Source organism: Natrix helvetica (assembly GCF_964273705.1).
Source record: "Natrix helvetica genome assembly, chromosome: 7".
Classification (NCBI taxonomy): Eukaryota; Metazoa; Chordata; class Lepidosauria; order Squamata; family Natricidae; genus Natrix; species Natrix helvetica.
Genome location: NC_138558.1, coordinates 21,789,376 through 21,802,679, shown reverse-complemented (window position 1 = coordinate 21,802,679; position 13,304 = coordinate 21,789,376). Strand labels below are relative to the sequence as shown.

Below are 13,304 nucleotides of genomic sequence, written 5' to 3'. Positions count from 1 at the left end.
AGAGTCTGGCCATCAGAACTTCTAAACTAAGTCAGAGTTACAGAATAACAGAGTTGGAGAGGACCTTGGAGGTCTTCTACTTTAAGCAGGAGACCTTATACCTCTGATGGTGAACCTATGGCAGCATGCCAGAGGTGGCACACAGATCGGTCTCTGTGGGCATGCGCACCATCGCCAGCTGCTCTGGTTTCCGGCACGCATGAAAAACAACCTGGAAAATGGCCTGAAAACAGCCCAAAAACGGCCCCCAAACAACCCAAGAATGGCCTGAAAACTTCCCAGAAAATGGCAAAAAAATAAACATGCGCATGCTGGCCAGCTGGTCTTTGAGTTTCCAGTGCTCCGGCACATGCATGTACATTCCGGTTTGGGCACTTGGTACCGAAAAGGTTCACCATCACTGCCTTTATACCATTCCAAAGAAGTGACCTTCCAGTCGGTTCTTAAAAGTCTCCAATGAATGGAGCACCCACAATTTTTGGAAGCAAGTGGTTCCACTGATTAACTAATTCTCACTGTTAGGAAATTTCTCCTTAGTTCTAAATTGTCACTTTTAATTAGTTTGCCATCCGTTTCTTGCCTTGCCTTCTGGTGGTTTGAAAATAGGTTGACTCACTTTTCTTTGTGGAAGTCCCCTTTTTCAGGTTGGTCATCACTTACAACAATCACTAAGCAACTGGTCATAAGCCAGCAACTATCTATAACTGATAATTAAGAGACTCAGTATTGAATTAAGATGAGCTGTTACATATTTGTATATACCTAATTTTCAGTATTAAGTAGGGAATGATGATAGCAAGGTAAGGTATTGAGATTTCCTCAGAACATATTTAATGTTATGCTGCATATTTTCCAAGATTATAAATCCTGTTTATTTCATACACTGGGGAGATATTGTCACTTTATTTGTCATTGATAAGCAATGCTGATGAGTAAATCCTTACAGCATTTTAGGACAGGGTCCCCACATATGATGGCGGGCTTATGTGCGCGCAGCCCTACTCATACAAATACCAAGTGCCGGTACGTGCAGCTCCACTTGCACAGACGGTGGGTGCCGGCACAGCTCCATTTACACAAATGAAACTGAGTGTGCATGTGGCGGTCCCTCACACAAAAACACCCTGCCCCCCCGGGGGGGGGGGTCAGGCTGGAAAGATTTGGGAATGCTGCTCTAAGAAAAATGGGTAGGGGCTAAACATATATTTAAGCATAACTGCTTATTTCTAAGATAATGGCAGTTTTGGAAACTCATGCAGTAACTTGAAGCAACCTGTAATGTGATACTGATTCCCCTTTCTTTTTCACTTTATAGCAAATTGCCTGAGGGTGCATTTTAAGTTGTATTAATAAATGGAGACCAAGTGTTACCTTAAAAAAAGTGTATTTTCTAGAATGAAGTGAAATAGCCTGCAACTATGGAAAGTATGTATGTAGATTTTTAGTAAACAAACATGTTTTTGTTACTTTTCCAAAGCTAACAAGTTTATGTAACTACTGTGAGAAATCAGGGAACCATCTTGTTAGCAATTATTATTCCCTGTATTTTTCCATAGAGAATAAACTGTAATCTTAGCAGCCTTTTTTCCTCAATTACTCAAACCAGACTTTAAGTTTATATATGCATCTGTATAGTTTTTGTGTCTCCCCATCTTTTATCTAGCTGATGAGATTGCTTCTAGAGTATTTTTTAGGAATGCTGGTTGGACACAAGAACCTCCTTTTAAACAAGGATGATGATGAAGCTTTGCAATATACCAGCTTTCTACTTCATACAAATCCTTTTAATTTCAAATAAGTGGGTCAAAGCATGGCATGTGTCAAAAGACATGTTGATAAATCCCACATTGGGAATTCAGCCTATACCTTAGTTCGGTAGATACATGTAAATGAAAAAAATATCTGTCTTATTCAGATATTTTAAAAAATAGCATTTCCTCATAGAATCATATGATCAATATAAATTCTGAACTCCATGGTCAGGGATTAAGATTACTAGAAGTGAACAGTATTTAGAGATGGACTTTTAAAACCTTTTAATCTAGATATTACTAAAAAGCAAGTGATGGGAGGGGGGATTATCTGACTTTAGACTGAAGATGTTAAATCTGCTTAATTAGAGCCTTAAGATTCAGTGAAAGGAATACTGCATATCTCTGCTTTTTGCTAGGTATAAAGTTCAGATTATCTACGAAGCTTTCGGCTATGAAATGTGTTTTGAATTCTTAAATGAATTGAAAACCATTTTTTGTACAGAGTTTTTAGGCAAATTTTAAAATCAACAAAGTGATTGTTGAATCTTGAGTTATGTAGTAGATAAACATCTGCAAAAGGAAATGTATTTTTTTAATTTTATTAAAATTATTATAATATAACATGGAGGGAGATATTGAATATGCAGACAGCTCTGTGCCTATTTTTGGTTATTATGACCAAGTGCTGATTTGAACTTGATCAGTTGGTTCATGGAGGTATTGATGGTCGGCCTGACTGTGTTAGTCTGTTTAAAGCAAAGCAACATTTTAAAATGCTGTATAGTCAGTCTATTTTGCAAAATAGTTTCTGTGCATTATCACTCTAATAGGGCTTCCCAGATAAGCTACATTTTTAGGACAGGTTGATAACTTGCAGACCAAAAAAGCCTCTGGTTAATAGCCGCTCTTAAAAGCCTATAAGTCCGTATGGAACCCAAAGCATTATTTGAAACAAAATTAAATCTGGAGGCTGATACTTTGTTTTACAGTATGTCTTTTTAAGTCCATATGGAAGAAGTTAGATGAATAATTTAACTTCCTGAGGCCCTGCTTCCTATAGTTGATGTTATATACAAACCATGACTACCGCTAAAGGATTTGAGATTAGGTTGTATGTTGTACAAGTCCACACAGGCTGTATTTTTATATACAGGTTATATAAAGATCAAAGATCATAGGCCAATTACAAAATGTTTATTAATATTTTAGGGAAAATATTGTACTTTGACATGTTCAGAGATCATGTGTAAAATATGTAAGTGTTTAGAAGAAAATTTCAGCCAGTTGAATATTTAATATCACATATAATTTTCAATGAAACCTGACTTTTGAGCATTCTATGTACTAAGTAGCTTTAGGAATGTTATTTTGATTTGTCTACTATATTTACTTCTCACCCATGTGTTAGACACCATCCATAGTTGCCTTTTACTTTCCTTTTTAAAAGTTTCACAAGTAGACTTTGACTTAGAACCATTGGAAATACGACGGTGCTAAACAAATGGTTACAATGGTCTTCAGAGTTCTTGCTGTCATAAACACCCATGTGGTCATGTGATCACAGTCTGGGCGCTTGGCAATCGGTTTGTACTTACAATCACTTACAATGTCACGTGAACATCATTTACAATCTTCCCTGTCAGCTTGCCCACTGACTTTGGTTACGGGAAGCTGGTGAGAAGTCGCCTCACCTAATAACTCTGGGATTCATGCTTAATGACCATATTGCTTAGGAGCAGAAATTCTGGTTCCAATTGCCATTGTAAGCTGTGGGCTCCCTGTATATGACTTGCAACTTTTAGATGCTGTTTATTCTTTGTATTTGCCTTTGCATTGAAACTACTAAACATTGTTTCTTTTTTTTAAATTATTTCTGTCTTAAGAATTCAGATAATTAGTAATTAAGGATATATATAGCCTTCCAGTTTTGGACTGCTTTTACTTGTGTCCCCACTTCTTAGTGTCAAAAAAAAATCCTTTCCTCAACCATCATAAGTTGTAATATAATTTTAATATTCAACTGTACACTGCCTCGGCTATTATGAAAAATTCTAATTCGTTCAAGAATTCTAAGCTAGGGCCACAGAATTTAAAATATATTTCAGGTCAAGGTTGACATTCTTGAAAAAGAAGCAAAGCTTTTCTGTGAGAAAATACGAATTTTCCTGGGTTTCCTTGAGATTGCTTGAAAACTAAATTAAAATGTAGCTTCTTTTTATTTATAGTGTAGAGAGCCTAGTTCCCCAATAAGTGCCTAAGGTAAAATTAGGTGGCAAACAGAGCTGCTGTTTCTCTTTGCACTATATCTAAAATGGTTGCACTATAGAACTACCCATGGCCTGGGTGTGCAAAAGTGTGTCAGATTTCCCTTTATTCATGGGTGTAAAATATTTGCAGTGTTTGAACCATTCCACACTGCTTTCAATATTTATAGTTCCGTTGTTATATGTATAATTAGTTTATTGATGTGAGATTAAGTTTGATTTCTTTTGAAAAGTGGTGCACAAAAGCATTTGTCTGACTTGATGCTTTGGAGGGGCAGAAATATGTAATTTTCTGACATAATTGTTTTTATTTCAGGAACTTAGTGACTTGGCTCGTGACCCACCAGCTCAGTGTTCTGCAGGCCCTGTTGGAGATGACAGTAAGTCGTTAATAATAAATACTGGTTCTTTTAAACAGGTTCTTGTAAACCAATATGGTTTTTTTTTGGGGGGGGGGGAGGGATTTCATGAACATTTAAATAACATTTTTTTTCCTTTTTCTCTTCCCTTCTCACTCTGTTATCCAGTGTTTCATTGGCAAGCTACAATTATGGGTCCTGTAAGTACTGCAATTTTACTAACATTCATTCTAAAGTCAACTGTTCAAAAGTTATTCCGGAAACACATTATTATGTTCTTGTACATGATATAAAGTTTACAGCTTCTCAAAAACACTTTCAGTAAGATAGTTTCTTTGTGTAACACTGTAACTGTGAAAAACTATAATGACTTCTTGTGGGGGCTTCATGTACCATATTTTTGGAGCATAAGACGCACTGGAGTATAAGACGCAGCAAGGTTTTGAAGAGGAATTTTTTTTTTTAAAAAAAAAAGTTTTTGCACTCTGCAAATGGCCCCAAAACAAGCCCGTTTTTTGCGAAAACAGGCCTGTTTTGTTTTTTTTTCAAAAAATGGTCATGAATAGCCCTTAGGAGGCTTGTAGAGTGTTCCTGGGGGGGGGGGTGTTGGGGGAGGAAATGAGAAAAAAACGGCCCATTTTTCGCCAAAAAAAGGGCATGGATAGCCTTTAGGGAGCTTCTAGAGTGCTGCTGAGGGATGGGGAGGCAAAAAATGGGCCGTTTTTCACTCATTTCTGCCCTCCCCAGCCCCCAGGAGCTCTGAAAGCCTTCTAAAAGCTATGCATGGCCATTTTGGTGAAGGGGGCGGAGTTCCAGGAGGCATAAAATGCTGTATTCAGTGTATAAGATGTACCCAGATTTTCAGCCTCTTTTTTGAGGGGAAAAGGTGCGTCTTATACTCCGAAAAATACGGTACATCATACTTTTTATTTAAGTCAGAGTTTATTCCTTACGGCAATTTTGTACATCATGATAAAATAAACTGTATTGTAGCCTATAAATCAATGTAATATTACAGATGAAACTGATCTGTTGGTTAGATTTAATATTCATGAAACAATATTGATACCAGCAAAAGCTGTCCATAAATGACATTGTTGTCTTCTCTATTATGTCGGAACATACAGCTATATTCTTGAAAATTTCCAGGACTATCTATGCAGAAGGAAATGTTGTCAGCTTATCATCATGTGCATCCCATTGTTAATGTAGTCAAAGTGTGCTTTTTAAGTGTTAGTATGTGAGTCATTTTGCTGCAGGTACTTTTACTTTTAGTTAGTTACTATAGTTCTTCAGTGTCTCCTAAACTGTAGTTCCTGCAGAAATTTTTAACTTCTGAATTTTCTTCTTTGTCAGAACGACAGTCCATATCAAGGCGGTGTTTTCTTTCTGACAATTCATTTCCCTACAGACTACCCTTTCAAGCCACCTAAGGTAAGTAAAAATGGAAACTTAATTTAAAACATTGAATCTCTGCACGGGTAGCAGAGGTGGTATTCAGCAGATTCTGACCAGTTCTGAAGAACTGGTAGCGGAAATTTTGAGTACTTTGGAGAACCGGTAAGTAGCACCTCCTACTGGCCCTGCCCCCATCTATTCTCTGCCTCCTGAGTCTCAGCTAATCAGGAGGAAATGGGGATTTTGCAGTAACCTTCCCCTGGAGTGGGGAGGGAATGGAGATTTTACAATATCATTCCCCTGCCACTCCCACCAAGCCTAGTCATGCCCACTAAGCCACACCCACAGAACCTGTAGTAAAAAAAAAATGAATCCCACCACTGACAGATAGGCAACTGTGACCATTGCTAAAGCATTTTGGCTTGCCAAAGAGGCATAACAAAAGAAATAGCTTCTTCAGATCTCTATACTGGTTTACCCTTTGGGTTACAGATCTACTACATTCATATAATTACTGAATTCCTTATATTTCCTTTATGATTGTAGCTGCAGTTACTGTTTTTAGAACATGCTTTTAGGCCGTTATAGATTAATGACATATTGTATAAAGCTAAATAGGGAGATTTGGACTGTCATATACAATGTACTGTGGGCTTTTAAAAAAACATAATGGCCATTTTTCACTGTTTAGACTACTGACCCTTCTATATTCTTTGAGTCTGTCATATGTAACATCATTGTGACTTTTTCTTACCAGCCTGAGAATAATAAAATAGTGTAAAAATAGTTCTGGGAGTTGATTGAAAAGATACATATTTCCAAATGATAAAAATTATAACATTTTTATGTTAATACTTTCCCCAATACAAAATAGCTCACCCCTGCCCATGTAGTTTCAAGTACCAAACCTAGAGAAAGGTGATATCGCATCCATTAGATTTTACACTAACTCTGAATATATTTCTGAAGAAACTGACAGAGTGGTTTTTCTTAATTAGAAAAATAGGGGTTGTATGGAATTGAATGTACATACCTTGTAATGATTCCATTTGTAGAAATTACATTGCAAGCTATGCATATTAAAAAATAATGCAGTTTAACAAGCAAACATTTTTTTCTTTGATATTGTTAAGCAGAATTATGTATATTCTAAATATTGAGAACTAGCATTTTTAATCTGAAAAGGATCTGTATATTGATTGCAGATTGATCTCAATTTTTTAGGTTGCATTTACAACACGAATTTATCATCCAAATATTAACAGTAATGGCAGCATTTGTCTTGACATTCTAAGGTCACAGTGGTCTCCTGCTTTAACTATTTCTAAAGGTAAGTGCATTTGGATGAACGTTAATATTATTGATTTCTTTGTATTTTATTAACAAGCAGCTTAAATGTGTGTGCTTTATATCTAGATTATACAAAATTTGTCATTCTGGAACAGAATATTCTAGAGAACTCCTGAATCTTTTGTTTCCTCCCAGATCATGTCATTCCAAGGGCAGGTTAGCAAATTGAAATGATTCAAAATATTCTGGTTGAAAGAGCTATGGTTTGGGTTCGGACCACCCAGGGAATTTCCTTGCTTCTAGATTGAAGAATTTATTTTGGTAATTCTGAATTGCCCATGGAATATGGTTTGAAAGGATTTGTTTTTTTTAATTTTCCAGAATAATTTTTTCCTACATTGACAAATTTTGCACATTCTTAGTACTGTATGTGGGACAGCGTGGCTCAGTGGCTAAGACACTCAGCTTGTCGATCAGAAGGTCGGCAGTTCAGCGGTTCAAATCCCTAGCACCGCATACGGACGTGAGTTCCCGTTACTTGTCCCAGCTTCTGCCAACCTAGCAGTTCCAAAGCACATAAAAATGCAAGTAGAGAAATTGGTTGGAAGGTAACAGCGCTCCATGCGCCTTCAGTGTTGAGTCATGCCGGCCACATGACCACGGAGACGTCGAACAGTGCTGGCTCTTCGGCTTAGAAACTGAGATGAGCACCGCCCCCTAGAGACGGAAATGACTATCACGCAGTGCAGGGGAACCTTTACCTTTAGTACTGTATGTACTAGAATTTGTCTTACTTTCCTTTCTATTTTAGCGTGATATTTGACTATTACTTTGAGGCAACTACCCACCAGTACTTTTCCTAGTCATGCAGTTGTTCCACAGATTTCTCTCCATTTTTTCAGAAATATTAATAGGTAGAGAGTTACATGAACAAAGTGGAATTCAATTCAAGGTATTTAGCTTCAGTTGATGCTTGAACTGTGCAGTCACATGGTGAGGCTGTTGTGCTTTTTGTAGTTTTACTTCCCTATCACATCATTATTGTTGTTATTTTAGACAATTGTTCCATGTACTCACCGATGTTAAAAACTGCCAGTCTCTGTTGAAATAGAACAGGTATTTCTAAGGCTTAAGGCTCAGTCATTAAAGAGAAGCTGAGCGGCTTCTTGCTAGGCAAAGCAATTCATTTTATTTTTTAGACCTACACGGCTGTAACATTACCAAGAAGCCAAAAAATATTGATTTGGCACGCAGATCAGTGAGCCCTATGAAGTCAAACTCAAACAATTTGGTTTATCGAAATATTCAGAATAGTATGGTGCAGGGTTACATAGGGGCCGAACAAACTAAGTATAACGTTTCTGGTGACCAAGTTAGGCTGTTTTTTTTTTAAACTAGAGACAATCTTTTTGAAGTAAAATAAATTGGACTGTTTGTTCTACTTGCACATGCAGAAGTAAATAACTTGTTCTTTGAACTATTTACAATTTTCTATATGCTCTTTTCTATTTGTTTCAGTTCTCTTATCCATTTGTTCACTGTTATGTGATCCAAATCCAGATGATCCCCTAGTGCCAGAGATTGCGCGCATCTATAAAACAGACAGAGACAAGTAAATATAACTTTGGTGTTTTTTTTTGGGGGGGGGGATGATATAGTGGTGAAATGTGATTAGAGAACAGTTGAATAATTGCTGCTGTTTAAGACAGAATTGGGTAAAATATTTTTGTGTTTTTTAATCTAGAAGGCTTTAGTAGCATGCTAGAATAGAATTTTTAGACAATACAAAATTACTTCTAAGTTTAAAATTGCTATGGACAATTTATAAATGAGAACACTGGTAATAGTTTTGAGTTGGGTGGAACAAAAGTTCTGCGCTACTTTGGTATTTCTCTTTCAAACAATTAGTTACATCAACATCTATTAGTAATTTTGCTTTGTGTTTGCAATTAAATGTGCCAGATAAACTTAATAGGGCTGTATTGGCTTGTCTTTGTTACTAAATATACTTATCTAATTAGGTACAATAGGTTAGCAAGAGAGTGGACAGAGAAATATGCTATGCTGTAGGGTAAGACTGCACTTCAGAGTGCATTAATGATGTGGGTACTTCAGCACTTGAGTGCAGCATGCTTAAGGCACTGGATTAACTAACAAAAGATTGTTCAAGTTACTGAAAATACAAAGTTTTAACTGCTTGATTTGTATTCAGTGTGGGAAGCCTATCTGCATGATTAGATGAGTATAGTCAAAATCTTTAAAGGTTTTGTAGATATTTCTTGGTTCTGGAGAAATGCACTTAGGTGGTAAGTGTTTTGGATCCTATTCAGCACAAATGTGATGCTACTTATAATTTAAACTATTTAGCCGATTAAATTCAGAAGTAAAAAAGCCTATAGGCATGTATAGGTAGACACTAATATAATAATGGAGCATGTAAATTAGCACTGACTTGATTTCAGTAGAGTTCTGCACAGCTCTCTCACAATCCGTGCTTATGTGAGAGGCTGACTATATTTAGTATCTAACGGTTGGTTTGTGATCTTTGTGTGAAGTTTTGCTAGAAAAAAAAATCCACTTATACTTGCATATTACGTGATTTATAATATGCAATACTGTGTACTTTTATATACTATAACAAAATTGGCAAGTGTGCTTTGTCCACAATCCACTGCAAAACTTTAAAAAGTGGCAAAAATATTATGTTGATGGTTCACACTCTTATTAATGCTATCCAAATGACCAAGTGAATACTGGAGTTGATACCAGTTAGTAGAATTGTTTTGAATCATAGGAAATCATAGGGATAATACACATCAAGAATTCTGATTTCCTGGTTTTTATATTCTCTTTAACACTTTTAATCAAATAAATTGAGTAATCTCACTCAAAAAACAAGAAATAAAATTTGCTTGCTTTTTGAAATGAATTATTCAATTTATCCTAAAATTTTGACTAAGAATATTATGTACTAAAAAAAAACTAAACTTTTAAAGAGAATATAGCTTTTTTACATGACCACTTTGTAAAACTTCCCTTCACATTGTTTACATTTTCAGAAAGCCAAGTAGATTTTCTTCATTGGTAGCCATTTTCAAAATGATGTGGGGTATTCCTGTTATTGACTTATATATTGTTTCTGTTTTAGAAATTAATTTTTTTCCAGATTTCATTGGAATACATTAAATATTTTGTAAAGTTAGTATAAGTGATTATGTACAGGAGTTACTGCAAAGAACTACGTAATATCAGATCAAAACTTTATTATAGTCAAAGGTCAGCACAGAACCTCATAATGTGTTACATTTTTATTGCTGGCTCTGGTTTTTCTGATATGTATGTGTATCTATATGTAACATAATAATATGTTGAATATATATATATATATATATATATATATATATATATATATATATATATATATATATATATATATATATATATATATATATATATATTTAATGTAACCTTTTTAACAAGCATTTTTTTCCTTTTCAAGGTACAACAGAATATCTCGGGAATGGACTCAGAAGTATGCCATGTGATGCTACCTTAAGTCAGAATAACCTGCATTATAGCTGGAATAAACTTTAAATTACTGTTCTTTTTTGATTTTCTTATCCGGCTGCTCCCCTATCAGACCTCATCTTTTTTTTTTTTTATTTACCTCTATCCATTCATGCACATGCTCATCTGAGAAGACTTTAGCTCTTCCAGCTTTGGACAATAACTGCTTTTTAGAATTTGTAAAGTAGTTATACAAGAACAATTGCCCAAGATTCAGAATTCTTTAAATGGAGCATGTGTGTTGTGGCCAATGTCTTCACTCTAACTTGGTTATGAGATTGAAATCATTCCTCACTGCTCTAACAGTTCTTCTGAAGATATCACCCAAAGGGAGGGGAGATGGATGTTCAGTTTGCTCACATCACAGGAAATAGCATTGCTGTAGCATCATCCATCTTGTTTTAAAACCTTCCAGTGTTAGAGACTGAGGTTTCATGACATACTTGTGCTCATAACTGGTATGGCTGGAGAATTGGTACAGAACTTGTAGCATCATCAGAACAGAACACGTGATGTATCTTATGCATGTCAATAAAGGAATGACCAGTTCTTGTTCTACAGAGAATGGAGATTGGAAGTCCAACATCCCTTGTATTCCAAAATAGGGTATCGGAACATTTTTGTAATTCTCATTTAAATTTTGTTAGGATGCTTGGAGCTATTAGTTAATCTATCTTCCACAGCAGTTTAATATAGCACTGAATAAATGATGCAAGTTGTCAATGGATGAATGATCAACTAATAGCTCTCCTAGTAATTGATTTTATTTTCTTCAATAAAGTTACATAAACCAATGAGTTAGCTGCCTGAATTAATCAGTATGGGAAACAAAGTCTTTTGTAAAAGCAAAGGTGGTTTTTGTATATACTTGTTGGGATTTGCCTCATTGTTTGACATCAAATAATGATGTGAAGTTAGTAGAGTGAACCTTTTGCCATGTTCAGTTATAATACTTGGTCTGTGTTCAGGTTGACACATTGATCAGCCCTGGAATATGCAGAATTAATAAGCTAACCTAGTAGTGTAGACTTTAGTAATCTACACAAGGTCCTGGGAACCAAGTTTCCAATTACAGACTTGGAATCCAGCTGATATATGTACAGGTGTATTGTGGAGACTTCACCAAATGCACCCAGCTTGCTAACTGAGAAGCATTTCTTCGCCTTGTGTATGACAGCTGAAAGATCTTTTTGTGGGAGTAAAGAGGCAAAATTGCAAAATAAAGTACTGTTTTGATGTGGGAATTGTCATGAGGTTGTGTTGAAGTGACTTTTCAATGTGGGATGTTTTTCTGTCCAAAGGATTATCATGCTACCACCTATATTAACAAACATTTTTGCTGCCAGGGTCACTATTTCAGGGTGACTACAAATTAATAAAATCATTGCTACAGTGTTTTCTGTTTTAAGAAGCACTGACTTGTGCCACTAATTCTTGTTTGATAATTATGGATTTTATCCTTTCTGCATCATAATTTTATCTCCATCTAGGTCTACACTTCAGTATTTGCTAGTCCTGTGCTATGAGCGTGTGCTTCTGCCACTTCTACTTCTATCTCTAGCACTACTGTGTGCATCCTATGTTTTTTCCTCAACATAATTTTGAAAATATCATTGTAAAATAAATGTAGACTATACATTTTATGAAAGGGGAACAGGTTTGGCCATGATTTGTTTGAATCTTTTTTTTTAAATCACATTTTGGTGAATTGAGTTTTGTCAGTGTGGTATACCTAGTTCCACCCAAGTGCTTTGGATATATTACGATGTAAGTACAAACAATTTTACAGAGTGAGGAAAGATTACTTGAAGAATCAGGGCCAACAATTAAAATAAGGCTCCTTTGTTAAGTTTGCAATAAAATCCTCAATTATAGGAAACATGGCATTTTTACTAAAATGTTGCTAAGGTAGCCTTCTTCAACTTGGTGCCCTTTAGATATGTTGACATTATAGCTTCCAACATATCTGGAAAACCTATTTCTATTGCCTTCAGATGATGTAATTTACATTTTAATCTCATATAAGCTGACTTCTAATATAACACTGATTGCTTATTATATAATCTCTGCACAACTTTGATAGAAAAACATTTCACAGTTCAACACTTGATTGCTTGCTAGTTTAAACATATAAGACTTGATTGTCATGTAGTTGTAATTACAGAAGAATCCTTGCCTTTCCTGAAGCATTTTAAATTCTATGGCATGCTATATAAGCCTCTTTTCCCTTCCTCTCATGCTTGACAAAATAACGAAACTCATAGGTTGAATAAACAATATTAATAGGTCACAGTTGGTTATTCTGCTGTATAGTCTTACTGGTAAAGGCCAGGAATGTGCGTGGATTAGATTTTCTGTATTAAATGCCTATTTCAGAATTCACTGCTTTCCTACACTCGGTTTATAATTCCAAAACCTTTGTACTGCTTATGTTTGGAAAAGTTTCAATAACTTACTTAGCCTTGGGGAAAAAATGATTTGGTTCTATTTGACTCTATCCTATTGGAGTGTTTAATAAATACAAAGAGTGTCATGACATCTACTTTTCATCATTGACCAATGCTTGGAGGGTGGCAAAATAAGACTGCTATCCCCAGATCATTTTGTCTACCAGTGCAGTAGTGATCTCAGGTAGGTTGAGGTCATGTAGATGTAGTTCATTCTGCAATACA

General features: G+C 35.6%; 1 protein-coding gene across 3 annotated transcripts in view; it reads left to right on the top strand.

Annotated features, from left to right (window-relative positions):
- Positions 1–11,426, top strand: part of UBE2D3 (ubiquitin conjugating enzyme E2 D3) — a 65,063-nt gene extending 53,637 nt beyond the window's left edge. For all 3 annotated transcript variants that reach the window (XM_081959089.1, XM_081959088.1, XM_081959087.1), the window contains 6 exons: positions 4,335–4,398; positions 4,546–4,577; positions 5,734–5,811; positions 7,000–7,105; positions 8,584–8,677; positions 10,565–11,426. In XM_081959089.1, coding sequence (XP_081815215.1) covers positions 4,335–4,398; positions 4,546–4,577; positions 5,734–5,811; positions 7,000–7,105; positions 8,584–8,677; positions 10,565–10,610 — 420 coding nt within the window. In that variant the 3' untranslated portion in view covers positions 10,611–11,426. The remainder of the gene's footprint in view (positions 1–4,334; positions 4,399–4,545; positions 4,578–5,733; positions 5,812–6,999; positions 7,106–8,583; positions 8,678–10,564) is intronic.
- Positions 11,427–13,304: the final 1,878 nt, after the last annotated feature.